The sequence below is a fragment of the Lepus europaeus genome, chromosome 3 (genome assembly GCF_033115175.1).
Source record: "Lepus europaeus isolate LE1 chromosome 3, mLepTim1.pri, whole genome shotgun sequence".
Taxonomy (NCBI): Eukaryota; Metazoa; Chordata; class Mammalia; order Lagomorpha; family Leporidae; genus Lepus; species Lepus europaeus.
Genome location: NC_084829.1, coordinates 159,229,061 through 159,255,704, shown reverse-complemented (window position 1 = coordinate 159,255,704; position 26,644 = coordinate 159,229,061). Strand labels below are relative to the sequence as shown.

Here is a 26,644-nt window from a genome sequence, read left to right as displayed (position 1 = left end):
GTATTATTCCCAACTTAGAGATGTAAATGAACTTCAACTTGAAAATCAATTAATATACAGTCAAGATAGAGTAACAGGTGTCCAGTTTATACTACCACTTAAAACTTTTTTTTAAAAGATTTATTTATTTATTTGAAAGTCAGAGTTACACAGAGAGAAGGAGAGGCAGAGAGAGAGAGAGGTCTTCCATCCGCTGGTTCACTCCCCAGACGGCCGCAATGGCCAGAGCTGCACCAATCCGAAGCCAGGAAGTTCTTCTGGGTCTCCCACATGCCTGCAGGGTCCCAAGAACTTAGGGCATCTTCTACTGCTTTCCCAGGCTGTAGCAGACAGCTGGACTGGAAATGGAGTAGCCGGGACTTGAACCAGCATCCATATGGATGCTGGCACTGCAGGTGGCGGCTTTACCTGCTATGCCACAGCACCGGCCCCTACTTAAAACTTTAAAAGGTGACAAGATACATAAAACTATTTTCAAATCATTTGACACTATGCAATGAAAGGCAGTGATCTTGAGAAATAGAAAGCAAGGTAAACTGGGGCAGTGCTTGGGGTAGTAGGCTAAGCCCCCGCCTGCTGCACCAGTTTGAGTCCCAGCTGCTCCACTTCCAAACCAGTTCCCTACTAATGGCCTGGGAAAGCACAAGATGGCCCAAGTGCTTGGGCCCCTATACTCATGTGGGAGGCCAGAAAGAAGCTCCTGGCTTTGGATGGGCCTAGCTCTGGCCGTTGCAGCCACTGGAGGAGTGAACCAGTGGATGGAAGACCTCTCCCTCTCTCTCTGCCTGTAACTGCCTCTCAAATAAATAAATAAATCTTCACCAAAACAAAACAAAACAAAACACCAAGAGTAAGCCTTATAACTGCCCTAGTTTACTACGTAAAGAGATTTTCAAGGCTACAAATGAAGGACAGAGACCCCACACACAGCACAATGCTGTGGCTCAAGGAGACAGGGTGAGCGCCTGGGCAGAGGGCATCCCAGATCCAAGGCTGAGTACTCACCAGCACATGTGGGAGGAAACCATCCAAGGTCAGGGAAGGGATTGTAGAAAGAATTTAGAGAACAATCCCTCACACAGGGCTGCTCCCATAAGCCAGAATGGAAAACTTCACAATTCATGGGTATGGGATACAGTGAGAAAAAGGGTTTTGCTTCAGTAGAAGAGCAAAAATATCCCTAAACTAAGTGTTTCTCTAGTCCTACTTAAAAAACTTAAGAATAAAACCTAAAAGAATAAAATCATTTTAAAGTAACTTAAATATATGCCAGAATAAGGCTCAAAATACCTATGGGAATGCAAAAATATCCAACACACAACAAGGTAAAAAATCACAATGCCCAGCACTTCATAAAAATTAACTAGATAGGGCCAGCACTGTGTTGTAGCAGGTAAAGCCGCTGCCTGCTGTGCCAGGATCCCATGTGGAAGCTGGTTCAAGTCCCAGCTGCTCCACTTCTGATCCAGATCTCTGCTATGGCCTGGGAAAGCAGTGGAAGATGGCTCAAGTGCTTGGGTCTCTGCACCCATGTGGGAGACCTGGAAGAAGTTCCTGGCTTCAGATTGACCCAGCACTGCCAATGCGGTCATTTGGGGAGTGAACCAGCGGATAGAAGATTGATCTCTCTCTCTCTCTCTGCCTCTGTAACTCCAACTTTCAGATAAATAAATAAATCTTAAAAACCAAAACCAAAACAAAAACAAAAAAACTAGATACAGGAAGTAAGTATTTAACCAGCAGTTTAGATACCCACGTCTCACATGGAGTACTTATATTCAACTCCTAGCTCCTGCTCCTGACTCCAGCTTCCTGATAATGCAGACTGTGGGAAGCCGTGTGATGGTTCAAGTAGTCAGAAAATGAGCAACTAAAGAGAAAGATCTGGACATCCACCAGGGATTCCAGTAAAACTTGAATTCACAGTTGATAAAAGCAAAGTGCTACTCTACAGAAGAAAGCCAGCTCAGTACAGGTCCAGGGACTGACACCAACTCAGGCAAGGATTATCAACTGATGGTAAAACTGGTAGGTGGATGGTTAGCAGTGCTAAATTAATACCAGAAATACTACTCTGGTCACAAAAAGAAACACACAATACAATGGGAGCAGAAAATTGTCATGGAAAGCAGCAGAAGATGGCCCAAGTCCTTGGGCCCCTGCACCCATGTGGGAGACCCGGAAGAAGCCCCTGGCCCCTGGCTTCGGATCAGCTCAGCTCTGGCCGTTGCAGCCAATTGGGGAGTGAACCATCGGATGGAAGACTTCTCTCTCTGTCTCTCTCTCTCACTGTCTAACTCTGCCTGTCAAAAAAAAAAAAAAAAAGACCCATTTGAAAGTAAGGAAATAATAAGCACATCTAATATTTTTGTGAAGTTTTTTTTATTTTTAAATGGACTACAAAATGCTCTTAAATGGCCTAAAAATAGGCTTTTGGAAAAATGAGAAGGGAAAATGTTGTTCCAACGTAAAATTACTATTGCCTCTCTCTTCCCTTAACCAGTAAGAATTCCTTCATGGCAAATATCATTCCATTGCTAGAACAGTCCAGAGGATTCTCGGTAAGAGAACGTCACTGTCTGTGACTGGTAACCCATCAGATGGCAGAACCACTGGCTCCCAGTCCTACAGCCAATGCCGACAGCACAAGCCTTCCTGAGACAGGATTCAAGTGGATTCCCTAAATCTCTTTTACACTGTAAAGTACCTCTTAATGTTATTTTGATGACTGAAAAAAAAGTTAAACAAGTATGGAATACTTTATTATGGTACAAGGAAAGCCTCTTAAAAATATGGGAAAATCTTTTCTTATTAAGCTTACAAATTTGCAAATAAGTAATGCAATTTGTGATTTTGTGGGCCTTAGATAGCCCAGGGCTGGATGTTCCCCTCCCCTAAACGAGAGTGTCTTACTGACTAAGGGTTCTGCCACCCACCATCTATGGAAGGAAGTAGTCACGCGAGTCACGGCAATGAACTGTGGACACCTGTCACTCCACTTAACTCTGTGACTGCTCAGGAGGAACCCAGAACCAGATCTGAAGTTAGAAGTTCTAAGAAAAACAGAAGGGAGTGCTATTTCACATAGCAAGTTATAAATTAATGAACTACTACTCTGAAATGTAGTACAAACTAAAATACTTTTCCAAGTACCCTTGTGTTTTCTTATTGATATTCCAAAAATGAAAGAAAGGCATAACTGCTAGTAAAAAAATTATATAAACCTATCAACTAATAATGGTCACCTGGTTCTTACTCAAGACATCTTTCTTGGTATTTATAAAAGATACCACAAGTCTGTCCTATTTAAATTCTGCTCATATCCCATATAACTGAGACCAGACAGCTATTAAAAGATATTTTTACTTGATTTAAATTCACATGCCCAAATTAAATACAGTCATACTTTCTGGATATTTTTAATTCTAGTTTCAGTTCATCTTTTCTTTGCATTTAACGGGCTTAATTAGTTTTAATGTTATATTGGATTAATAAAATCTAACATTTTTAAAAGTTGATTATATTACTTTTAAGTTACCTGAAAGAAAAAAAAAATCTGATAATCAGTTTATATTATTGAATTTATGAGACTGAGGCATTTATTTCAAAATTGGGTAAGATTTTTTAAAAGATTTATTTATTTGAAATTAAGAGTTACACAGAGAGAGAAGGAGAGGCAGAGAGAGAGAGAGGTCTTCCATCCACTGGTTCATTCCTCAGTTGGCTCTAACGGCCGGAACTGCGCCGATCCAAAGCCAGGATCCAGGAGCTTCTTCTGAGTCTCCCACTTGGGTGCAGGGCCCAAGGACTTGGGCCATCTTTTACTGCTTTCCCAGGCCATAGCAGAGAGCTGGATCAGAAGTGGAGCAGCCAGGACGCAAACCGGTGCCCATATGGGATGCTGGCACTGCAGGCGGTGGCTTTACCTGCCATCCCACAGTGCTGGCCCCAACTGAGTAAGATTTCAATCTCATGTTGCGCTTGTGTTCATTAGCTGAAGTGCACCCTGCTACCCTGAGATAACAGCTAAAGCATGTCTCTTGAATTCAAACAACATGATATTTCTATATCATCTCCTTCACTTATTTTGTGATTACCTCATTTAATTCTCTTGTATTAAAATGCTGGCCTTTACTTAATACAAACCCTTCTACAGATGTTTTTGTATAATTCAGTGGGTTTCAATTAGGTTGGCTTTGCTCCTTGGGTGCATGTGGCAGTGTGTGGATTCAGTTTTGGTTGTCAGACCAAGGGCCACTCTAGCAGGACGGGGCTGCTGAACATCACACAGGGCACAGGACACCCCACAGTGAGGCAGCCATTGCTCAGGTGTGGAGCCCCTGGGAAAATTTCAGGTTATGACTGGCCTCCTCACATTTCATAGTGAATGACCTTTAGCTGACCGATGTTCCTAAGTATTAATAACAAAACACAGAAAAAAAGGTTCGACTACAGTGGTCACCTTGCTTCTGAATCTGAAATATCTGGGTCAAACTAATTCGTAACTCAGGATGTCTATAAAAAGCTGTATTAAAATGTATACAGTCGGGCCTGGCTCTGTGGCATAGTGGGTAAAGCCTCTGCCTGCAGCACTGGCATCCCATATGGGTGCCAGTTCAAGTCCTGGCTGCTATGCTTCCAATCCAGCTCTCTGCTATGGCCTGGGAAGGCAGTGGATGATAGCCCAAGTGCTTAGGCCCCTGCACCCATGTGAGAGACCCAGAAGAAGCTTCTGGCTCCTGGCTCCTTATAAGCTCAGCTCTGGCTGTTGCAGTCATTTGGGGAGTGAACCAGCAGATGAAAGATCTCTCTCTCTCTCTGCCTCAGCCTCTCTGTAACTCTCTGCCTTTCAAATAAATAAAAGTATACAATCTATAATTAATATATGGCAACAGTACCTTAATAACTCTCTTGGAAGGTTAAAATACAGAGATATTTTTTAGCCAATAATTGTGACATGATTATTAGGCTTAAAATAATTAAAAACCTATGTACTTAAAAATTCATCAAGCAGTATCATTTCTAACGCCTATGCATTTCTAAAGATATAAGCAGTGATAGTACTTTCATACCTACGTCAGTTTTCTTCTTGTTACTCACTCTGATTAGTCATTCAATGATAAACCAACTAGGCAGATTCACCTAACCTGGCCAAATTGTAATTTAAGTTCATGTAAAATTTCACTGTGTGCTTCTCAAATTATCTCAGTTATTCCAAGTCTGCCAGAAGCAGTTACAGCACCAAGAGCTGGGTGCCTGGGTCTGCTGGTGACTTCACCTGTGCTTCCTCTGTGTGCAGCAGGGGACACCAGCTCTGGGCTGAAGGGCACGTGCCAGCGTCCTGACCCCCAGAAGCTCGGACCCTGGCCACAGCAGGGCCCTCTCTTCCTTCCACACCCTCATCTGAGAGAGGATCTGCGACTTCTGGTCTGTGTTATTATTCAGGCGGACTTTAAAACCAACTCTCACTTAACAGCTTTCCTTTCCTTTGTCTTCTCATCAACTTCGAGAACAGCCTTGAGCAAGCTTAAAGCTGAGTTCTTTGTTAATACTCCACAGGAATGCCACGAGAAACCTAAAAGCGCCTTTGTTTATGCTTTCAGGACCGGAGCCTCTGCACACGGGCTCCGCTCTCGGGGAAGCCAGCCAGCCCCCGCCGCAGGACTCGAGACATACCTGGGTATTGCTGTTGGCGGCTGACAGGCTGGCTTGAGCCGTACTTGCTGAGAGGGAATCAAGGAAGGCTTGGTCGGCCACTGAATTTCCACAAGAAAACTGATCCTTCCCATCACTGGATAAGATCTGAACACAAGACAGAACCACGATCATTTTACTCACTAGGCCATTTCAGAGCTGAGTCTTGGGGCAGGCAAGGACGGCCAGCTGCCATGGACGGGTCTGAATCCTTCAGTGTCATACGTTACCCTCCAGATACGGCTTTGGCTGCATCCCAGATACTTTGATAAGTTGAATTTTCATTTTTATTTAACTCAAACTACTTCTAAATTTCTCTTGAGATGTCTCCCTTTCCCTGTGTACCGTTTAATCTCCCAGTATTTGGGGATTTTCTGGCTGGCTGTCCGTGACTTCTCAGCCCGAGAGCAGACACTGGATGGCTTTCTTCTTTTAAACGTGCTGAGCTCGTCCCATGGCTCAGCACACAGTCTGTCTTGGTGGGTGTTCCATGTGTGAATGCATTCTGCTGTCACTGGCTGCTGCCGTCTACAGACGTCAGTCACATCGAGGTGACGGACAGAGCCGCTGAGTTCAGTGACTTCCTTACTTATTTTCTGCCTGCCTCCTCTTCTAGATAGAGGAGGACTTCGTTTCTTAAAAAGGTGAGCAAACCCAAGAACGTAATAACCACTCCTTCCCATAATAAACAGAATCTTAGAGAATGGAATTAATGCCAACATCGACTTAAATCTTCAGGTTTTCTCAACTGTATTGAATCTTAAGTCCTGGATGCATACTGCCCCAAGCTAAGATGAGACACAAACGTGACTGGACTGAGCTCAGGGACCCGAATCACCGGGAACTGGTGGGAAAGGCTGCAGGTGCGCATGTGCACCCACCCTGGAGGAGGGTCTATAGATCTCATTCTTTTCTCCAGAGGGTTCAGGACCACCCACCCCTCTCTTAATGGAGAAAGACAGTTGGCCAGCCTCCCTTCTCTTTCTGTGGGGCAGGTCCCAGGGAGCACCCTCCCAGCACCAAAGGTCCTTTGCTTCTTGTGCTACCTCTGATGTTACTCACTGGGTACCATGCAGTATGTTTACATCATCCAGCACGAGGCAAGCTCACCAAGCATCCAGGACTCAACCTCCAACCAGCAGGGGGCGCCAGGTGGTTGATTCAGAGGAGGGCTCTGTCCCTGTAGTGGGTGTGCCCCAGGCAGGAAGTGCTCCTGGGGGAGCTGTGATCCCATCCTGGGCACCAACCCTACAGCGCTGAAGCCAGGAGAGACCACAGCGGTTCCTGCAGGCCGCGGGAGAAGGAACCGAGGGCTTTGTACTTTTAAAAGCGACCTCAGTTTTGCTAACTGATTCCACCACAATGTTGTGGACAGCAGTCTAACCTAACACTAGCAAACGGAAAACAGGGACATTAATTAGTTATTAGAAGTTGCTCTCCCTGGAAGGAACTTGTCTAAGTACTTGTAATCGCTCTTTGGAGCTTGGTTCTATAGCAATGTACTGTTTTCGTTCTACACTGATGTATTTTCCGTATTTTATATAATTAGCATGTATTACTTCTTCAAGGGACATTTTATTTTTTAAAAAGCTGCTGTCTTCGGTCTTTTACAAAGATGCTGGCTCAGATCAGCTTCAGTAAACAGCACAAGTCCTTACCTCGACGTAGTCTGTGGGAACGAGGCCTCGTTCTCCTTTGCTGTTCCTTCCTTCCAGCCATCCGCCGCCAACATCCTGAGTGACCGAGAGCAGAGAGGAGGACAGTCAGAATTTCCTGCACAGACGCCGCTCTGGGAATTGTGTACATCAAAGAGGACCTAGCACAGAGCTCTTGACAGAGGAAACACTGCTCAAGAATTTTAACTTGTCTTCTTTTTACTTCAGAAAAGTAAGAGAAGTCCAACCTCAGCGATAAGTGATCCAAGATGGGAAGTCTGCCTCTTCCTAGACCACCACCGTCTTCTCGATCCCTCTCTACTTCTCAGTGTGCAGCAGATGCCAGAGCTGAGGGGGGATGCACGTCCTCGGCCCCGACCCACACTGCCCTCCCTCTGTGACCGGCATGTTCAGAGCCCAGCACGCTTCAGCTCACTCTCAGAACCCCAGGTCATCTGTGGCCAGATGACAACAGAGACAAGGCCCCATCTCCAATCAGTCCACTCCTGAACAGCCAGACGCACAAGGGAGGACATCTTGGTCTACTCAGAATCTAGCAGGGTGCCAGGGGGGCTACAGAACCTTCCAGCTAACGAATGAATTCCTAGGCAGTAGTAAATACTTATTGGCTTAAAATACTGACTTTTGGAATCGTGTGTTATGATGGGAAAGCAAACGATCTTTGGTTCCTTACTTCTTCTGGATAAATATTATTAATAAATTAAAGCAGAACTCTATACCAAGATTCCTACTTTTCAATGTATTATCCTAGCAAAGTCCCATTTTTCCCCATTAGAAGAGTACAGTTTGTAAACAGTGCTCTAATTCGTTCATAATTATCTGAACTTGCCTTACTGTGACACTTGTGTTCCGCTGTCAGAACAGCTGTTTTGATACCCGGGCCCGGCTCCTGCCTCCAGCTTCTTGCTAATGCAGATTCTGGAGGCAGCAGTGACAGCTCAAGTGACTGAGTTCCTGACACAAGTGGGAGATTTGGATTGAGTTTCTCCATCCCAGCTTCTGGCTTCAGCCTGGCCCAGCCCCAGTCACTGTGGGCAGCTGGAGGGTGAACAAACACAAGGGAGTGCCCCCCAACCCACCCATGTATGTGAATGTCTCCCATAAATTAAAAAAAAAAAAAACAAAAAACTGAACCTAGACAATCATTCTTCTTAAAAATCACTTTAAATAAAGCCACACTTTTGTCACTGACTGCAATACCAACTTGAAGACAACACTATTTTACCAAGAAAATGAAGAAATGTTTCATTTTTAAAAGTATGTAGCTGGAGGCCAGAGCTGTGGCTTAGCAGGTAAAGCTACAGCCTGCATGCCGCCATCCCATGTGGGCGCCAGTTCGTGTCTTGGCTGCGCCACTTCCGATCCAGTTCTCTGTTATGGCCTGAGAAAGCAGAAGATGGCCCATGTCCCTGGGCCCCTGCACCTGTGTGGGAGACCCAGAAGCTGCTCCTGGCTCCTGGCTTTAGATCAGCACAGCTCCAGCCATTGCGGCCATCGGGGGGTGAACCAGCGGATGGAAGACCTCTCTCTCTCTCTCTGCCTCTCTGTAACTATGCCTTTCAAATAAATTAATAAATCTTTAAAAAAATAGGTAAAAGTATTTTTAATCTTTTCTATAATTAAAAATAGAACCTACTTACTTACATACATCTAGCATATTAACCAAAATGTCTACATAAAGTTTTTCTACCCAGTAATCCTTTGGGTCCAAGATACAGGTTTTCCAAACATTCTGTTGATAAATGCCTGTTGCCTCTGCCACTCCTTGCTCTCTATGGCTCCACAGCCTCACTGTCTCCTCCTACAGGGTGGCCCACACCTGCACCTCGACCTCCGGAGCACCCCTGCTTCCTGCCACCTCCTGCTACAGGTCTACCCATGAGGAGAGTAGAGAGTCTATGCAGCTCCAGCCCGTCTCCAGCTCTGAGTTGCCTAACTTAAAGTGATATAAAGACACAGGCAGGGTTGACTACTGGTCACTCTTTTACTGCACACAGCTAAACCTAAACTCGTTAATCCTCCCAAAGAAGGAACCTGTCTTGCACGCTGCAGCACATCCACAATGCTCTTGGGTGCGCAGGCTAAACGGCTCCATGACTCTTCTCTTGCCAACAGCGTCTACTCAAGCGCCCAGTCCTCGGGGCCTGACCTTCCAAGCTGCCTGTGTCCATCCTCCTTCGCCTTATCTAGTGCTGCCCCCCAGTATCACGTCCTGGACTCTCGCCATCCCCACTTCCTCTATGGACCTCAGCAGATCACCTTCCTTAATGTGTCATCTCCTTACATGAATACCAACAATCGAACTCTTAAAGGAACCCACTGCCTGCCAAATCAGCTCCAGGCTGCGGCCGGCCCACAGCTGGGTCTGACTCCCCAACTTTCTTTGCCTGTTTCCTCCTGGCACAGGCAGACCCCGTACCCCTGGGACCCTGGCTTACACACAGACAAGAAAAGCACAGACTCAAAGTCCACACCGATGTGGCTCTGACTGCTTGTTCTGCCACTGGACGGCAGAATAACTGTCGGCAAACTACTCACCTCCCCGAGACTCGGTACTCTTGCTTGTAGCACAGAGTGTATGGGACACAGTAGAGAACACATGCACACTTGACAGCCACACACCTGGCCCACAGGCTGTCGGCAACGGTGCCTTAGGCTGCCAAAACAGCAGCAAACCCCACACGCTTTCAGATCGCTACACCTTTCTCCAACCAACCATTCTCTCCACCTGGGGTATCTTCCCATTTGTGTCTGATGAAAACCGTCCACACTCCCGGCTCTGGCTAGGCAGATTCCACCTTGTGCAGTACAGCCCATCCTGACTAAAACACGAACAGAAACAGCTTCTCAGTGAGTGCCAGCAGCAAGGTGTCTGTGACTCTGACACTTTGTCTACCACCTTAAACTTGTCCCCCTTTAACCACAAGCTCCTTACGGAGAAGGGACAAACACCTGACACATCTTTGTACCTGCTACAGAACAGCCTCATCCACAGCAGGTGCCCAATAAAACCACTGAATGAAAAAATGTGCTGGGTGATTCCAGGCTTAAAATGTTGTAGTTCTAAGGGAAGCAGGACAGTGAATGTATTTCCTAGGCCATGTAATCCTAGAGAATAAAACCCGGAAGAGAGAAATACAGTGATACAAATGGCTTCAGAAAATGTGATCTTCTGCATTAATTTGTCAAATTTGAGGTTGAATCTGTGGACAGGAAATGCTCTGGTGAGTTTTTAAGCTGAAAGAAACTGAATTTCAAAGTCAACAAGGAGTGTGGGCACATGCAGCAGGACAACTGGGCTACTCAATAATACTGAAGAATCAGCCGGCGCCGTGGCTTAACAGGCTAATCCTCTGCCTTGCGGTGCCGGCACACCGGGTTCTAGTCCTGGTTGGGGCGCCGGATTCTGTCCCGGTTGCCCCTCTTCCAGGCCAGCTCTCTGCTATGGCCCAGGAAGGCAGTGGAGGATGGCCCAAGTGCTTGGGCACTGCACCCGCAAGGGAGACCAGGAGAAGCACCTGGCTCCTGGCTTCGGATCAGCGAGATGTGCTGTCCGCAGCGGCCATTGGAGGGTGAACCAATGGCAAAAAGGAAGACCTTTCTCTCTATCTCTCTCTCTCACTATCCACTCTGCCTGTCAAAAAAAGAAAAAAATAATAATAGTAATACTGAAGAATCATCCACCTTTGTTAGTGGGACAGAATGGTACCTGTCTAAAGAAGCCCATTTGTTTTTAGAGACATATATTGAGCTACTTGTGAATGCAATGATACAAAGGGATTTACCTCAAAGCAGCCAAGTGTGCGGCAGGAAACACTGGGCGGACAGCTGGGTCAGAGACGATCCAGGCGGCCATGGGTGGCAGTCACTGAAGCTGGGTGCTAGACTCACAGGCACAGTGCTATTCACAAATACAGTCCCTCCCCTTAGGCATGTGTTTGAAATTTTATAAAATAATTTAAAAAGAAAAATATATGTGCCTAATTGATACAAGGCATTATATAGTGGGTAGTATACTATGGGTAGGAAAATAAAAATAACTAAAATGCATTTTTCAACCCCAAAGAATTCCAAGTTTAAAGTGGAAGATGGGTGCAAATAAATGCAATCCGACAGCACCCAGTGGGCACAGCGACAGGCCTGCACAAGGCACACAGCGCTGGCCCTCAGGGCTTCCTTCTTTCTAGAGAAGACATCTTGTAAGACAATGAAGAATGTGGGAAGATGGCATTTTCTGATGTGTCCAGTGACAGAGAGGGGTTGGGATTTGGGTAACCAGAAAAGGGAATGCCAGGCAGGGAGCGCCACGTGCGAGAGAGCTAAGTCATGAGAAACAGGAGTGCGCATGTGTGACGGTGTGAGCGTGTCAGTGTGCACACGCATGAACGAGTGTGACGGTGTGAGCGCGTCAGTGCGCACGCGCGGACGTGTGTGACGGTGTGAGCGCGTCAGTGCACACACACGGACGGGTGTGATGGTGTGAGCGCGTCAGTGCACACGCGTGGACGTGTGTGACGGTGTGAGCGCGTCAGTGCACACACACGGACGGGTGTGATGGTGTGAGCGTGTCAGTGCACACGCGTGGACGTGTGTGATGGTGTGAGCGTGTCAGTGCACATGCACGCACGTGTGTGACGGTGTGAGTGTGTCTGCGCGCACACGCAGACATGTGTGACGGTGTGTGTCAGTGCGCACATGTGCGGACGCATGCGATGGTGTGAGTGCGTCAGTGCACACGCACGGGTGTGTGTGACGGTGTGAGTGTGTCAGTGCACACGCGCAGACATGTGTGATGGTGTGAGTGTGTCAGTGTGCACATGTGCAGAAGCATGCGATGGTGTGAGCGTGTCAGTGCACACATGCGCGGATGTGTGTGCACATGCAGTGTATGCACGAGATGGAGAAAGAGTACGTGTTTGTGTCCATGTGTAAGTGAGGACTGGAGAGCTAAGATGGGATCGGATGGTGGGTCTTGTGGACCCAGCGTTGCAGGAAGCTGGAAAGGAAGACGGTCCTAGGGCCATTTTAGTAGACAGGTTGGTCAAGAAGAAAGGGGGAGCTCCCCTCAGGGTGTTGACAGTAGGGGTGGAGAGGAGAGGGGCAGCTAGGTATGAACAAGGCTGAAGAGATCAAAATTACGGCTCTAAGTGGTTTAAAGTCAGGGGCCTGAGCAGGAGGGGAAAGGGATAGGCCACCAGCACAGAAACAGAGAACTCACGAACAGGACCGGGATGTGTGTATGTTGAACTGAGTCCTGGTCATGGGAATGGGGAGCAGTTGGGAAAAAATTAAGAGGCACTGGCCACAGTGGAGCACCCAGCCTGCGGTCTGAGCAGCCTGTCAAGCTGCAGCTACAATTAGCATCCTGGTGGCCATGGCGCAATCCGAGCACACAGGGCACAGGAGGAGTGAGTCTTAGAAGGGAACAGATGAAATGACGTGGGCACACAAGCATTCTCGAGGGACAGAGAACAGGGGCCCCAAAAGGCTACTAGAGGGTAAGTGAGGGTCCTCAGCAGCAGACAGAATCAGGACCCCACGCTGGAAATGTGCATTTCCAGCGCGCAGACTCTCTGAAAACAGGCGCGCAGACTCTCTGAAAACCAAGAACATGGGGCAAGGGCAAAGATTTCTATTTCTGTATCTCCAAGGCACCCAGCCCAGTACATGCTATGCACAGGAGTGACAGTAACGGGGCAGAGGACAAGAGAAGGCCCCAGCACAGCGCAGAGCCCATGGCACAGACCACGAACTTTTTCAAGACTATTGCATGCGTGGCTTTCAAAATTTTTTGCACTCAAATACACTTATCTTTTAATTTTCCATGAACTTTTGGAACCTTGTACTTTCAAGATTCTTAAAAAAATTACATATTAAAAAGGACATTTAAGCAGTTTGAGGCAGATATTGCCCAGAGGTAACAGCAAAAGCTTTTACAGGATCTTGGGCAAACATCACTGAAAAAATTAATACTGGGTTTGCTTCTGAGCTTCTTGGCAACAAAGATCATAAAAGAAATTCAATAAAGATTTTATTTTATGAGAGCAAACAGCCAAATCTCCCAGGGACAGAATCGAACACATGAAGGCCATAGGAAGGCAGTAAAAGCCCTGGCTACCTGAGGAGACACACACTGTAACATGATGTGTGTAACCTATGTATCTGTGCACAATTGTGTTTTTGTAAAGATGCGGAAATGCTGGATTTCCATATAGTCATTTCTTACCTGGATAAAAGCTGAAGCAAGAATGTGTCATTCAGCAAAGATAACTCCATCGGAGCTAAGCTGATCTAGTCTTAGTATATACAGCCTTCTGGTAACCTAATCTGATTTAAGGATAAAGCTTAGGAAAACAATGCTAGTGATCAGTGAGCTAAGGGAGACCAGCACTGTCACTCATTCATTTTAGACACACAGAATTAAGACAGGAGAAAGGCCTAACAACTACAGGGTATCCGACAAGTCATAAACAATAAAGAAAAAAATTATAAAATAAACGCATGGAAAAAGATATAAAATAAGGTATTTTGCAATCTTTGGGGAGCGTTTCTCAATGTTTACAAAATAGCTTCTGACTTCACTACAAATACCTCATGGGCAACAGAAAAAGATTCTATGAGTCACCCAATCTTTAAAACCAGTGCAGAAGAGATGGGTAGGTCGCTTACCGGGTTTGTGATGGTGATGATCTCTCCTTCACTGACTGTCAGTTCATTATTTCCAGGTTCAGCAGCAAAATCATACATAACCCGAGCCTATGGGAGTGGAGAGGAAAGAGGAAGTGACAGATGTAAACCGAACCGTAAAACACCCAGACCCCATGTACTGTCAACTTCGTACGCATGCTGGTATGAGCACGGCGGGGGCTGTGGCTGTTGTGGAAGGCGGGAAGAGGGACGACCAAAACACTTGAGCCGCTCGGCTGTGGGGACCCTCAGCACCAGTGGGATCACGGCGCCGCTCCGCATGGAAGGCTTCTGGCCGCCGCCCCCACGCCCCCACCATGTTTACAGATCAGCACAAAATGTCAACTCCAACATTCCCATTTCATTGAGAAAAAAAGCATGCCCTTCCACTGAGGAGGTAAACAGCAGAGACGTTCACTCTGGGCAGCCCCGTTCTCAGCATCTGCATAGGCATCCATGCGTGCACACACGCACATGAGACTCACATGTGTTTACAAGAGTTCATTGTCATACAAGTCTCACAATTCCTTATCTAGAGCCAGTCACATGGATGGATTTTGCCAATGCAGCATCCCCAGCCATTTTAACTCAGAAATTTAAGATTTGGGAACCGAGACACGTGTCTGCTGCTTCACTACCACATGGCTTCCACAGTGCTGTGTGTGCCACTCAGGTGACCTAAACAGCTCTGGGTCTCAACCTCTCCCTGAAATGAGATCTTACTTTCACATAAAACAGACGAAAGGAGGGTGCCTGGAGCTGTTCTTCCAGCCCAGGAGTAGTCCAGCCACCCAGGCTGCCTGGAACACTGCGTGCACCCATTGCTGCAGAGGGTCATGGCCATGGCTTGGGCATCAGCGGGGGGGTCCCCACAGGCGCATGCATTCAGGCTTGGTCTCCAGGACAGTGTTGCCAGGTGATGGAGGGACCATGAGGAGGTGGGGCCTGGGGGGAGCACGTGGAGCACTGAGGCTGGCTCTGAGGCAGCTGAAATCAAAGCCAGGGTCTGCGCTCCCCCTCCTCACTCTCCGGCTCACCACGCGATCCTTTTCTGCACACGTTCCAACCTCATCTCACCGGAGGTGAGCCAGCGGAACCTGCCCAACCTTAGACTGTGCAGATGGGAGCCAAATAAGCCTCTTTCCTTAGAAAGTTAGGCTTATTTGGGTACTTTGTTAGAGTGAAGAAAAATTAATACTGTTGTAAAATATATAATATTTTATATAAATCTTTATATTAAAATGTAATTTTAATCCATTTCAAATTCTAAGTGATTTTTTTCATGGGCTATCTTCCAAAAATTCATCTTATAAATGGGGGCCAGCTGTGCCTAAGAAACAAGGTATGTTTTAAAAGTCATTGTTTCAGGGCCAGTGCTGTGGCACAGCAGGTTAAAGCCTTGGCCTGCAGTGCTAGCATCCTATATGGGTGCCAGCTCTCTGCTACAGCCTGGGAAAGAAGATGGCCCAAGTCCTTGGGTCCCTGCACCCACATGGGAGACATGGAGGAAGCTCCTGGTTCCTGGCTTTGGATCGGCACAGCTCTGCCATTGCAGCCAATTGGGGAGTGAACCAGCGGATAGAAGACCTCTCTCTCTCTTTCTTTCTCTCTCTCTCTCTGTAACTCTGCCTTTCAAGTAAATAAATAAATCTTTTTCTTAAAAAAAAGTTACTGCTTTCTAATAGGCAATTTCTAGTTTACCTGCAGGACTGGTCAAACATCCCCTAAACTGTTACCAAACGCACCACACAGCAGCAGCTTACAAGGCCTCTTCCTCCATATTTGCTTAATGATGCCAAGTCCTTTTGCCAAGGGTTAAGGAGTCACATCTAGTGGTAAACGACAGGGAAAACAACAAATACACTGAGATGGGCTGACGGAAAACTACACGACGAGGCAGGTACTGTGAAACGCTTGCACACAACACAGACGGGGGGTGGATGGTGGTCAACGGACATGCTTTCCATTTTTCCACATGCTTGAAACGTTTTCCCAGTAAAATGTTGGACACAAGGGGTGGAGCCAGACCCGTCAGGCGGGTGAGTGTCCCCTGAGAGGCGGGAAGAGACCTGAAGTGCGGATGAAGGAGCAAACACCAGCAGCACCGTCATGTTCTCCTGGGGCCTTCTCACAGGACAAGGAAGCCAGTGGCAAAGCACAGGACTCGGCCCATCCTGCCGGTCATGCAGTCATTTTTAAAGCACATACGTCAATCAGGCAAGAAGCACTGCCAGATGAAGGCCCAGGGACTTCCCAGGGAGAGCAGCCAGCTGTGGCCTGCCCCTGGGGATCTGCTGTTTTGTTATTGTTCCTTAAGAATCTTGCTTGGTTTCGTTTTGTTTTTTTTAAATCCAGATAAATCCAATTAGTTCCCCCCCACACAGAAAACCTAAGCTTCTTGCTTACTAAGCTTACCGCTTGGTGAAGCAAGTGAAAAACAAAGAAAAGCAAACCCCTGTGCACATTTAAATGTTACTGAACACAGACTTGCTGCTACGGTTTGAGTGCTTATATCCCCTCCAAAGTCATGCTGAAACCTGACCCCCCAAGCAACAGCAGTAAGCCTCCAGGGAGGTGCTGAGGTCGTGAGGACAAGTGCTGATTTTAAAAGGGGTCCTGGGAGTGGGTGTGCACTCTCTCCCGCCCCTTCGCCACGGAGGACTTGGCATTCAGGGCACCAGACAGGAACGAGAGAGACCAGGCCCTGGCCTGCTAGAGTCTGGGTCTTGACTTCCCTGCCTCCGGGTTTGTGAGAGAGTAGATTTCCGATTTCTCGTAAACCACCAGTCTCAGCTATTCCACCACAGCAGCACAAAGAGGACCGAGTCTGAGAAAAATGTTTACAAACACCGTAGGTCCACGTAAAACACTGTACTGGGACCTTCCAAAGAACTGCAGGTGCTTCTCAGAAATCAGAACAGTTTGAGGTGACAAAAGGATTTAGTAAGCACACCTCCAAATGGGTACACGTTCCAATTAAAACAAACAAAACCTGAGCACCTAACTCAGAGAGAGGAAGCAGGGGTGAGGCTGGAAGCCCTGGCACTGAAGCCTCAGGCGCTCTCCCACACCTGCTTCTCCGCCTATCCCGGCTTCCCTGCTTCCTGTCTTCCCTAATCACTCCCCACCGCCTCCCTCCTGCCCATCACTGTCAGTGCCCACACAGATAAAGATGCTGCCATAAACCCCAACTGCCAATGACTCTTTTTTCACACAGCCTTTGAAAGAAAAGGCCCATTTTTCTAATACTGACTTCCCCAATGTTAGCTGTACTTTTTAAGAAACCGTTCCTGGGGCTGGTGCCGTGGCTCACTTGGCTGATCCTGCGCCTGCAGCACCGGCATCCCAAATGGGTGCCGGGTTCTAGTCCCAGTTGCTCCTCTTCCAGTCCAGCTCTCTGCTGTGGCCCGGGAGGGCAGTAGAGGATGGTCCAAGTGCTTGGGCCCCTGCACCCGCATGGGAAACCAGGAAGAAGCACCTGGTTTCTGGCTTCAGATCAGTGCAGCGCTGGCCGTAGTGGCCATTTGGGGAGAGACCTTTCTGTTTCTGTCTATAATTCTACCTGTCAAAACACACACACACACATACACACACAGATAATTCTACTATGTATCCAGTACATACTGTGAACTACAATTAACATCTTCAAAAACTGTTATAGATAAGGTAAATAGCTAGTGGAAATCAATCTCACTTAGCTGTTCAATCAACCACTAATCTAGCTGCTAGTGAAATCAATATTAGTGGACTCAAGCTCTCAAATCAAGTGCTCGCACTCTGCAACACTGAGCAGCCATGCGTCTGTCTGCAGGGTGCGGAACCCCTCATCCCTGACCCACATCTTCTTTCTGGAGAAGAGATGGGAGTGGGCAGACACTCATTCTTTTACACATCTGTTATTTTGTCTGCCACCCAACCCTTCCTCAAGGAAACTGCTCCGGCCTGGCTGCAGTGAGCACACACACACAGGGCCAGCAGAACCCTCTGAGGGCTCCTGGATCTGGTGCCCTGGTGGGGGAGGGGCCTCTGCTCTCTGGGATTGTTGCCAGAGGTGAGCTAGCCAAAGGCCTGGAGGAAATCTGAGAGATGGAATTCACAGGGAGTGGAAGGACAAAGAGAAGTAGGATCCTGATGAAATCTTTTAAAGGATAAGTCCTGGGCGGTGCTGTGGCTTAGCATAGTGGTTAAAGCCCCAGCCTGCAGTTCCAGCATCCCATATGGGTGCAGATTGGAGTCCTGGCTTCTCCATTTCCAATCCAGCTCTCTGCTATGGCCTGGGAAAGCAGTAGAAGATGACCCAAGTGTTTGGGCCCCTGCACACACATGGGAGATCCAGAAGAAGCTCCTGGTTCCTGGCTTCGGGTCGGCACAGCTCCAGCTGTTGCGGTCATCTGGGGAGTGAACCAGCGGCTGAAAGACCTCTCTGTCTGTCTGGCTCTCTGCCTCTGCCTCTCTGTAACGCTGCCTTCAAATAAATAAATAATCTTAAAAAAAAAAAAAAAAAGGGTAAGTCTGACATCATTTCTCCCATGGAAGTTTTAGAAGCCAATGTGTTGTCTCCTTTTGTGATTGAGTTCCAACTTTGTCACCTGAAATCAAGAGATCCAAGTTAAAACAAACTAACAATCTCAAAGAATTTATCAAGGAAACATCTGAAACAAAGCAAAGCACTGGCTCTGTAAGAATCCATGCACAAATCAAGCCCCCTGTTCTTAAGCATCTGGATCGTTGGTTCCATATAAATCACAATTAAGTCTTAGAAAAAGCAGTAAATCTTTAGTGATGTTGCTCTCTTAAAATTACAATAATCTTTTAAAAAATGCAGGAAACAAAGATCCCTTATTGACACCCTTGATAACTAAACTTTTGTCATGTACAGGATCACTTCAGTGTAACCAGTCTAACTCTTCAAATGGCATGCTGCTTAATTGAGCACTCAAATGACTTTTAAAATCTCACATTTAACGTGTTCTCCAATGTTGTCTTTACCGGTCAAGATCATCAGAAGAAATCTAGGTTAAGGTTCCATGCTTTTCAGTTTGCATCAGTCTGTGATTTCAGAGCCTATGCTAAACTCTAGCCTTGTTATTGCTGTGAATTTTCATCTTTAGATTCAACCAACTGCTCCACCCAAGACTTTTTGGAATTTTGGGGCCGGTATTATGGCACAGCAGATAAAGCTGCTGCCTGCGATACAGGCACCCCATAAGGTATAAGGTTACTGGTTCGTGTCCTAGCTGCTCTACTTCCAATCCAGTTCCTTGCTAATGTGCCTGGGAAAGCAACAGAAGATGGCCCAAGTGCTTGGGCTCCGCCAACCATGTGAGAGACCTGGATAAAGCTCCAGGTTCCTGGCTTCCGCCTGTCCTAGCCCCAGCAGTTGTGGGCATCAGGGGAGTGAACCAGCAGATTGAAGATCTGTCTCTGTAGCTCTTTCAAATAAATACATTTTTAAAGAGTTTTCTAACTTCTAAAGTCATCATCCAATTATCCCTTAGCATTTCCTGCTGAGATTCATCAGAAAGCCTGACAAGCTGCTTTCAATATAATTTCTACTGTGTCATAAAGATTAACATATGGTGGGGCCAAAGTCTAAGACACTTGCACATTAGAAACTCCAAAGAGAGTTAATTATTATGTTTAGAAATGCTGCTCTTAAAATTTCCAAAGAAAGAAATGAGAGCTGTTTCCCAAAGTGTTCACAAGCAATTTCTTTAATAATCCATTCAAAAAATATAGTCGGGGCCAGGGCTGTGGCTTAGTGGGTAGGACTGCCACCTGCAGTGCCAGCATCATATGGGTGCTGATTTGAGTCCTGGCTGCTCCACTTCTGGTTCAGCTCTCTGCTATGGCCTGGGAAGGCAGTGGAAGATGACCCAGGTGCTTGGGCCCCTGCACCCATGTGGCAAACCCAAAGGAAACTCCCGGCTCCTGGTTTTGGATCAGTCCAGCTCCGGCCATTGCAGCCATTTGGGGAGAGAACCAGCAGATGGAAGACTTCTCTCTCTCTCTCTCTGCTTCTGCCTCTGCTTCTCCTTAACTAAAAGAACAGTCAAGATGACAGAGTTCTGTTAAGATTTTAACAGTTGTTGCAGTTAAATAATCTTTCCTCAACAGAAATTTCTAGAAACAACTGGAAGCAGCCATGAAGAATGGCTGAAGATTTAACTTTTCATACACAAAATTTTCACTAATAAACAACCAGTGAATTTTAGTTCCTAAAAGTGTTTTTCATGCAGCAGGTGTCTGGTGTAGTTGTTAGGCTGCCGACTGGGATGCCCACATCAGAGTGGGTGAGTCTGATGGCTGCACCTGGATTTGATGCTTGTCTCTGGCTCCCAAATCTAGCTTCCTGCTGATACTACCCTGGAGCAGCTGATGAGCAAGTGATGGCTCATGTAGTTGGGCTCCTGCCACTCACATGAGAGACCTGGATTGAGTTTTTGGCTCCCAGCTTTGGCCCCAGAGCAGCCCCAGCCATTGAGGAGACTTGGGGAGCTATCTCTGTCTAAATATTATTTTTTTAAAAAAGAAATTCATAAAGTGGGACTATAAATCCAAAAGAATTATTTAGAGTACACTTAAATCTGAGTAGAACAAAAGGCAATGCTATAATCAGGCAGGGAGGAATTCTAGATATGCAAAACAAGGAAAGCAGATTGTGCTACCCATGCCCATACCATTCCACCCTCCCCCCATTTCTGCTGGTGCAATACAAAGGCATCACTGACAATATGTAACATTCACATGGGTGTGGCCAAGTTCCAATGAAACTTAGTGTACAAAAAACAGGCTAGATTTTGTCCACCGGCTGACCCTTATAACATGTTTGGAAACAATGTCATTATATATTACATAAAAATACTAGCCTTAACATGAAATATTAAGTTATAAAGGAAGAATATTTGCAATTTATCTCACAAGGGTTAATCATTCTTAAAAAGAGCTTTCAGGCTGGCGCTGTGGCACAGTGGGTTAACGCCCTGGCCTGAAGCCCCAGCATCCCATATGGGCGTCAGTTTGAGACCCGGCTGCTCCACTTCCCATCCAGCTCTCTGCTATGACCTGGGAAAGCAGCAGAAGATGGCCCAAGTCTTTGGGCCCCTGTACCCGCGTGGGAGACCCGGAAGAAGCTCCTGGCTTCAGATCGGCGCAGCTCCGGCCACTGCGGCCAATAAGGGAATGAACCATTGGATGGAAGACGCCCCCTCCCCCCTTCTCTCTCTCTCTGTCTCTCCTCCCTCTGTGTAACTCTGACTTTAGAATAAATAAATAAATCTTTTTTTTTTTTAAGAGCTTCTAGAACTCAAGAAAAAGACCAGGAACTTAACAGAAAAATGGGCAAAAAGACAAACAATTCATAGAGAAATATAAATGGAAAATCCTGCATTGTGGTGCAGCAGGTTAAATCACCCATTTGCGCACCAGTTTGAGTCCCAGTTGTTTCATTTCCAATCCAGCTTCCTGCTAATGCACCTAGAAAACCAGCAGAAGATGGCTCAAGAGCTTGGGCCCCTACCACCTATGTGGGAGACCTGGAAGGAGTCTGGCCTGGCCCAGGTCCAGCACCAGCTGATGCAGTCATCTGGGGAGTGTACCAGCAGATGGAAAATATCTCTGTCTCTCCTCTCTCTCTGTAACTCTAACTCCCAAACAAACAGTAAAATGAACAACATGAACAGTAATGTAGAGAACTGAAATGTGCTTACTCTTCAAAAAAGAAAAATACTAATGACTGCTAACCACATGAAAAAAAAATGCTCAATTTTATATACAAAGACAAATTAATCTGGTAGATGCTGCCAGACTTCCCTCCATTAGTAACTGTAGCATCTAAACACACATCAGTAATATATGTGGAAATAACAATTCTCCATGGCTTCACAAACAACACAAATCATCCAACTTTTTGGATTTCTGCCAAACTGACAAGCGAAGAACGCTACCTCACTACAGCTGTGAAGACTCCGTCACCATCTGACCCAGGAATCCATTCTCTCACACACCTGCGCACAAGTGTGCACAGGCAGTTACCGCATCTCTGTGTGCAGTATCAAAAGACAGGTAACCAAGTATCTACTAACAGGGAGGGTTACAACGCATGGTAAAAGAAAGAACAATCCCCACATCCAACAAGGAGCGAAGGTACAGTCAAGTGAGAAGAGCAAGTTGCAGAATAGGCCACCCAGCATGTTCTCTCTCCACAGGCAGGAGAATATCTGTACTTGTCAGTATTTCCATAGGAAGCGTTAGATAAATAAAACAAGAAATTAATTTTAAATTGCTACCTAGAGATGGGAAAGGGCGATAAGAGGATAAGAACAGGACACTGAGACGTCTCAATGCTTTTCTTTTCATATCACTTTCACCATAACCGTACACATGAATCACCTGTTCAATAATTCCAAATTAAAATGGGAGGGAGACACCATTTACAGTAATAGCAAGAGATAACATATCTAGGAATAAACTTAACAAACGTACAAGATCTGGAGAAAACTTCAAAGTGTTCCTGAAAGAAACAGAAAATTGGAAAAAATCAGAAGTATGGTAGCCTGTTTATAGAAACGGTCACCACAGCCCCCCATCCCTTTGTGACCACTCACGGGCACCGGGACTCTGCCACTCCTCCCACTAGGAATCAGGACTCAGGGACAGTGCTGTGGTGTGGGGCTAAGCCACTGTCTGCAACCCTGGCAAGACAAATGGGCGCTAGTCGTGTCCCCGATGCTCCACTTCCAAACCAGCTCCCTGCGAATGTGCCTGGAAAAACAGCAGAAGACGGCCCAAGTACTTGGGCTTCTGTCATCCACATGGGAGATCCAGATGAAGCTCCAGGTTCCTGGCTTTGGCCTGGCCCACACCTGGCCATTGCAGCCATCTGGAGAGTGAACCAGTAGATGGAAGATTGATCAATCTCTATCTGTAACTCTGCCTTTCAAATAAATAAGTAAAAAAAAAAAAAAAAAAAAAAATCTGGACTTCTTCATACCCTTGCTTTGGTCAACAGAATAAGAGCAAATGTGATAAAAAAAAACAAAGGCATAAGAAGAGCTTGCTCCCTGGGATGTGTTCTCTCTTGCTACCAGCATGGCCTCTGCTGCCACCGCACCAGCCATGGTTACCTCTGCAGGGGATGGAGAGCAAACAGGCCCCGATCATCCTTGCTATACAAGGTGAGGCTCCAATGTGGAGCATCCTGCCATGCTGGGCTTTCCAGACCACGAGAACCACCTAGAGCCAACCCACATAAGTCAAATAAGTGCCTGTTTTGAATTATTTAAAAAAAATTTTTTAAGATGTGCATTTATTTGAAAGGCAGAAATACAGAGAAAGAAGGAGAGGAGAGATAGAGCACTCGGGCCATCTTCTGCTGCTTTCCTGGTACATTAGCAGAGAGCTGGACCAGAAGTGGAGCAGCCACGACTCGAACCAGTGCTTACACAGGATGCCAGTGTTGGCTTAACCCCCTGTACCATGACGCTGGCCTCAACTACTAATGTTTTTGTAACTATCTGGAAAAAAATAAAATTGGGTTCCTACTCTTTACATCAAAATTAATTATAAGATAGGTCAAAGATTTACATTTTTTAAATTGGCTTATTCCAAGTATCAGGGTAGAAAAACAAGAACAAAACCCACCAAACACACATGATGGGCCTTGACTATCTTTTCTGACCACATTATCAGACACGAGTGGAGCCCACATGGCCGTGTCTTTACTGTCTAATGGGGACAGTCAGCATTGTAACAGATATGACTGCAATGGACCCCACCCCAAGCTCTGAAATCCACAGTTCCTAACAGCAAAGGTGGTTAGTCACTATCACAGAATACCAGGGAACCAACTCATTTTTAAAACTGGTAAATAAGGGTGAGGAAAGCCCAGCACGTATCCTGCCTCCACCTTAAAGCAAGCGCTAAGTAGTCACGCAGTAGACAAGAAGTTTCTCTTCATTAAAATATTCCAGCTGGTTAATAAAGGAGTAACAGAATTACGACATCAATTTTTTTAATGCCAAACGATTTCACACATTTCAGCGGGTGCATCCAAAAGCCAGACTGGTGGGATGCAATGCCAGTTACGAAATACACTGGGGGGAGAAGGAGGCGTTGAATCTCACCAACTCTCCAGGGCCCAGTACCAGCTTACAGGAAAAGTAAACTACGTAAGGAAGCCGCAGTAAGGAAATACAGATATAAAGCCCATTTTCTCTAACAAACAAATCTCAGACACAAACAGGTGGGGAGAGGTGTAGGGGAACCTACAAATGAAGACACAGAAGACCCATCATGATTGCAGTGTGTAGACTTTATTTGGATTCCAAGGCCAAAACTCTGCAGAAAAGATTATGAAAGTTGAACGTTTAAGAATTGTGTATATTTAAAAATTTTTCCATTTTTAGGTATCAAAACGATATTGTAGTTATATTTTTAAAAGACTCCCCATCTTTAGAGATACACACCAAAGTAAATGAAGTGATAAAAGAGTTGGCGTTTCTTCAAAAATCAAGCAGGAGCAGGAGATACAGATGGGGTCTCCACGCAACAGACAGCTCTGAGCTGGTGGCTGCTGAGGTGGGTGTTGGGACGTACGCCTTCATCAGGCTGTTCCACTTCTTGTTTTTAAAAAATCTGTTTGTTTATTTGAAAGGCAAAGTTACAGAGGAGAAAGAGGGAGAATTAGGGAGACAGATCATCCATTGCTGGTTCATTCCCCAAATGGCTGCAACGGCCAAGCTGGGCCAGGCTAAAGGCAGGAGCCTAGAAATCTATCTGGGTCTCCCAGGCAGGTCAAGTACTTGGACCATCTTCAGCTGCTTTCCCAGGTACCTTAGCAGTGAGCTGGATCAGAAGTAGAGCAGCTGGGACTTGAACCAGCACTCACACAGGACACTGGCATTGCAGACAGCGGCTTAACCTGCTGTGCCACAACACCAGCCCCAGACTGTTCCACTTCTGAACTTGTGAAAAAGAGCTTTAGGAAACAGTTTTTAAAAAATGCCAAAGGAAATCTTTGGAGAGTTTTTAAGAAATACTCTTGCAGGGCCAGTGCTGTGTAAAAGCAGGTAAAGCCCTAGCCTGCAGTGCCGGCATCCCCATATTGAGCCCCGCTGCTTTTCTTCCGATCCAGCTCTATGCTATGGCCTGGGAAAGCAGTAAAAGATGGGCCCCTGCACCCGCATGGGAGACCCGGAAGAAGCTCCAGGCTCCTGGTTTCAGACTGGCCCAGCTCTGACTGTTGTGGCCATCGGGAGAGTGAAGCAGCGGACAGAAGACCTCTCTTTCTCTGTCTCTCCCTCTGTCTAGTAACTCTACCTCTCAAATAAATACATAAATATATTTTTTAATTTATTATTTTTTTTGACAGGCAGCGTTAGACAGTGAGAGAGACAGAGAGGCAGAGAGACAGAGAGAAAGGTCTTCCTTCCATTGGTTCATCCCTACTGCCAGCGCACTGCGCCGATCCAAAGCCAGGAACTAGGTGCTTCCTCCTGGTCTCCCAAGCAGGTGCAGGGCCCAAGCACCTGGGCCATCCTCCACTGCCTTCCCAGGCCACAGCAGAGAGCTGGCCTGGAAGAGGAGCAACCGGGACTAGAACCTGGGGTGCCGGCACCGCAGGTGGAGGATTAGCCAAGTGAGCCGTGGCGCCAGCCATAATAAATATTTTTTAAAAATCTTTTTAAATGGCAAACAGAAAGAAATGCTGACAATTCATAATAGAGACTGAAAGTGGGTTTGCCTGCTGTCTAATTAAGGAGACCTACAAGTCAGTAAGAAAAAAATGGCTCTTAAAAACGTAAAACCTTGCCGGCACCGTGGCTCACTTGGCTAATCCTCCGCCTGTGGCACCGGCACCCCGGGTTCTAGTCCCGGTCAGAGCGCCGGTTCTGTCCCTGACTGTAAGAGAGCACATCTTCCGCAGTCCGACTGAAACATGATTAGAAGACCAGAAGAGTGTGTATCAAAGGCTACAAATGATCAAATCACTTCCTGGAGCTCCCATCAGGAGTACGGTTAGGTTTACAACACATCTACAGCAACAAAAGTAATATAACGAAGCCAAGAAAAAGCTAATGTCCCTGTCTTCTGACAGAGCATAAGTGCTAAGTCTTGGAAGAACCCGTGGAAACGCGATGCACTGGACACGCGGCTGTGCGGGCACGCGGCCAGGGAGAGCGGTGCGGACACTCCCCGAGGCTCCCTTGCTCAGCCTCGGCACTCCGCCTCTCACTAGCGGCCTTCCTCTTCACACAGCTGCAGGCTTTCTCCACAGCAGAGCAAGCACAGGACAATATTCTTAGCCATGGCTAAGAACCTTTTGCCTAGTCACAGACTAAAACTGCTTTATTTTTTTATCTGATCACAAAACTACATGTTTGGGGGTTCAGCATTGTGGTACAGGGGTTGAAGCTACCTCCTGAGACAATGGGAATCCCACATGGGCACCTGTTCAAGTCCCAGCTGCCTCACTTCTGATCATCCAGCTCCCTGCTAATGGCCTGGGAAAAGCAGTGGAAAATGGCCCAAATACCTGGGTCTCTGCCACACACATAGGAGACCTGGATGATGCTCTTGGCTTCAAC

At 46.6% G+C, this 26,644-nt stretch overlaps 1 protein-coding gene across 1 annotated transcript in view; it reads right to left on the bottom strand.

Moving 5' to 3' along the window:
* The window catches only part of SNX9 (sorting nexin 9), a 111,296-nt gene that overhangs the window by 54,353 nt on the left and 30,299 nt on the right, over nucleotides 1–26,644 (bottom strand). Inside the window, exons 2-4 of the mRNA XM_062186978.1 lie at nucleotides 14,040–14,126; nucleotides 7,353–7,427; nucleotides 5,677–5,802 (exon numbers count right to left, since the gene is read on the bottom strand). Of these exons, the coding sequence (XP_062042962.1) occupies nucleotides 5,677–5,802; nucleotides 7,353–7,427; nucleotides 14,040–14,126 (288 nt within the window). The remainder of the gene's footprint in view (nucleotides 1–5,676; nucleotides 5,803–7,352; nucleotides 7,428–14,039; nucleotides 14,127–26,644) is intronic.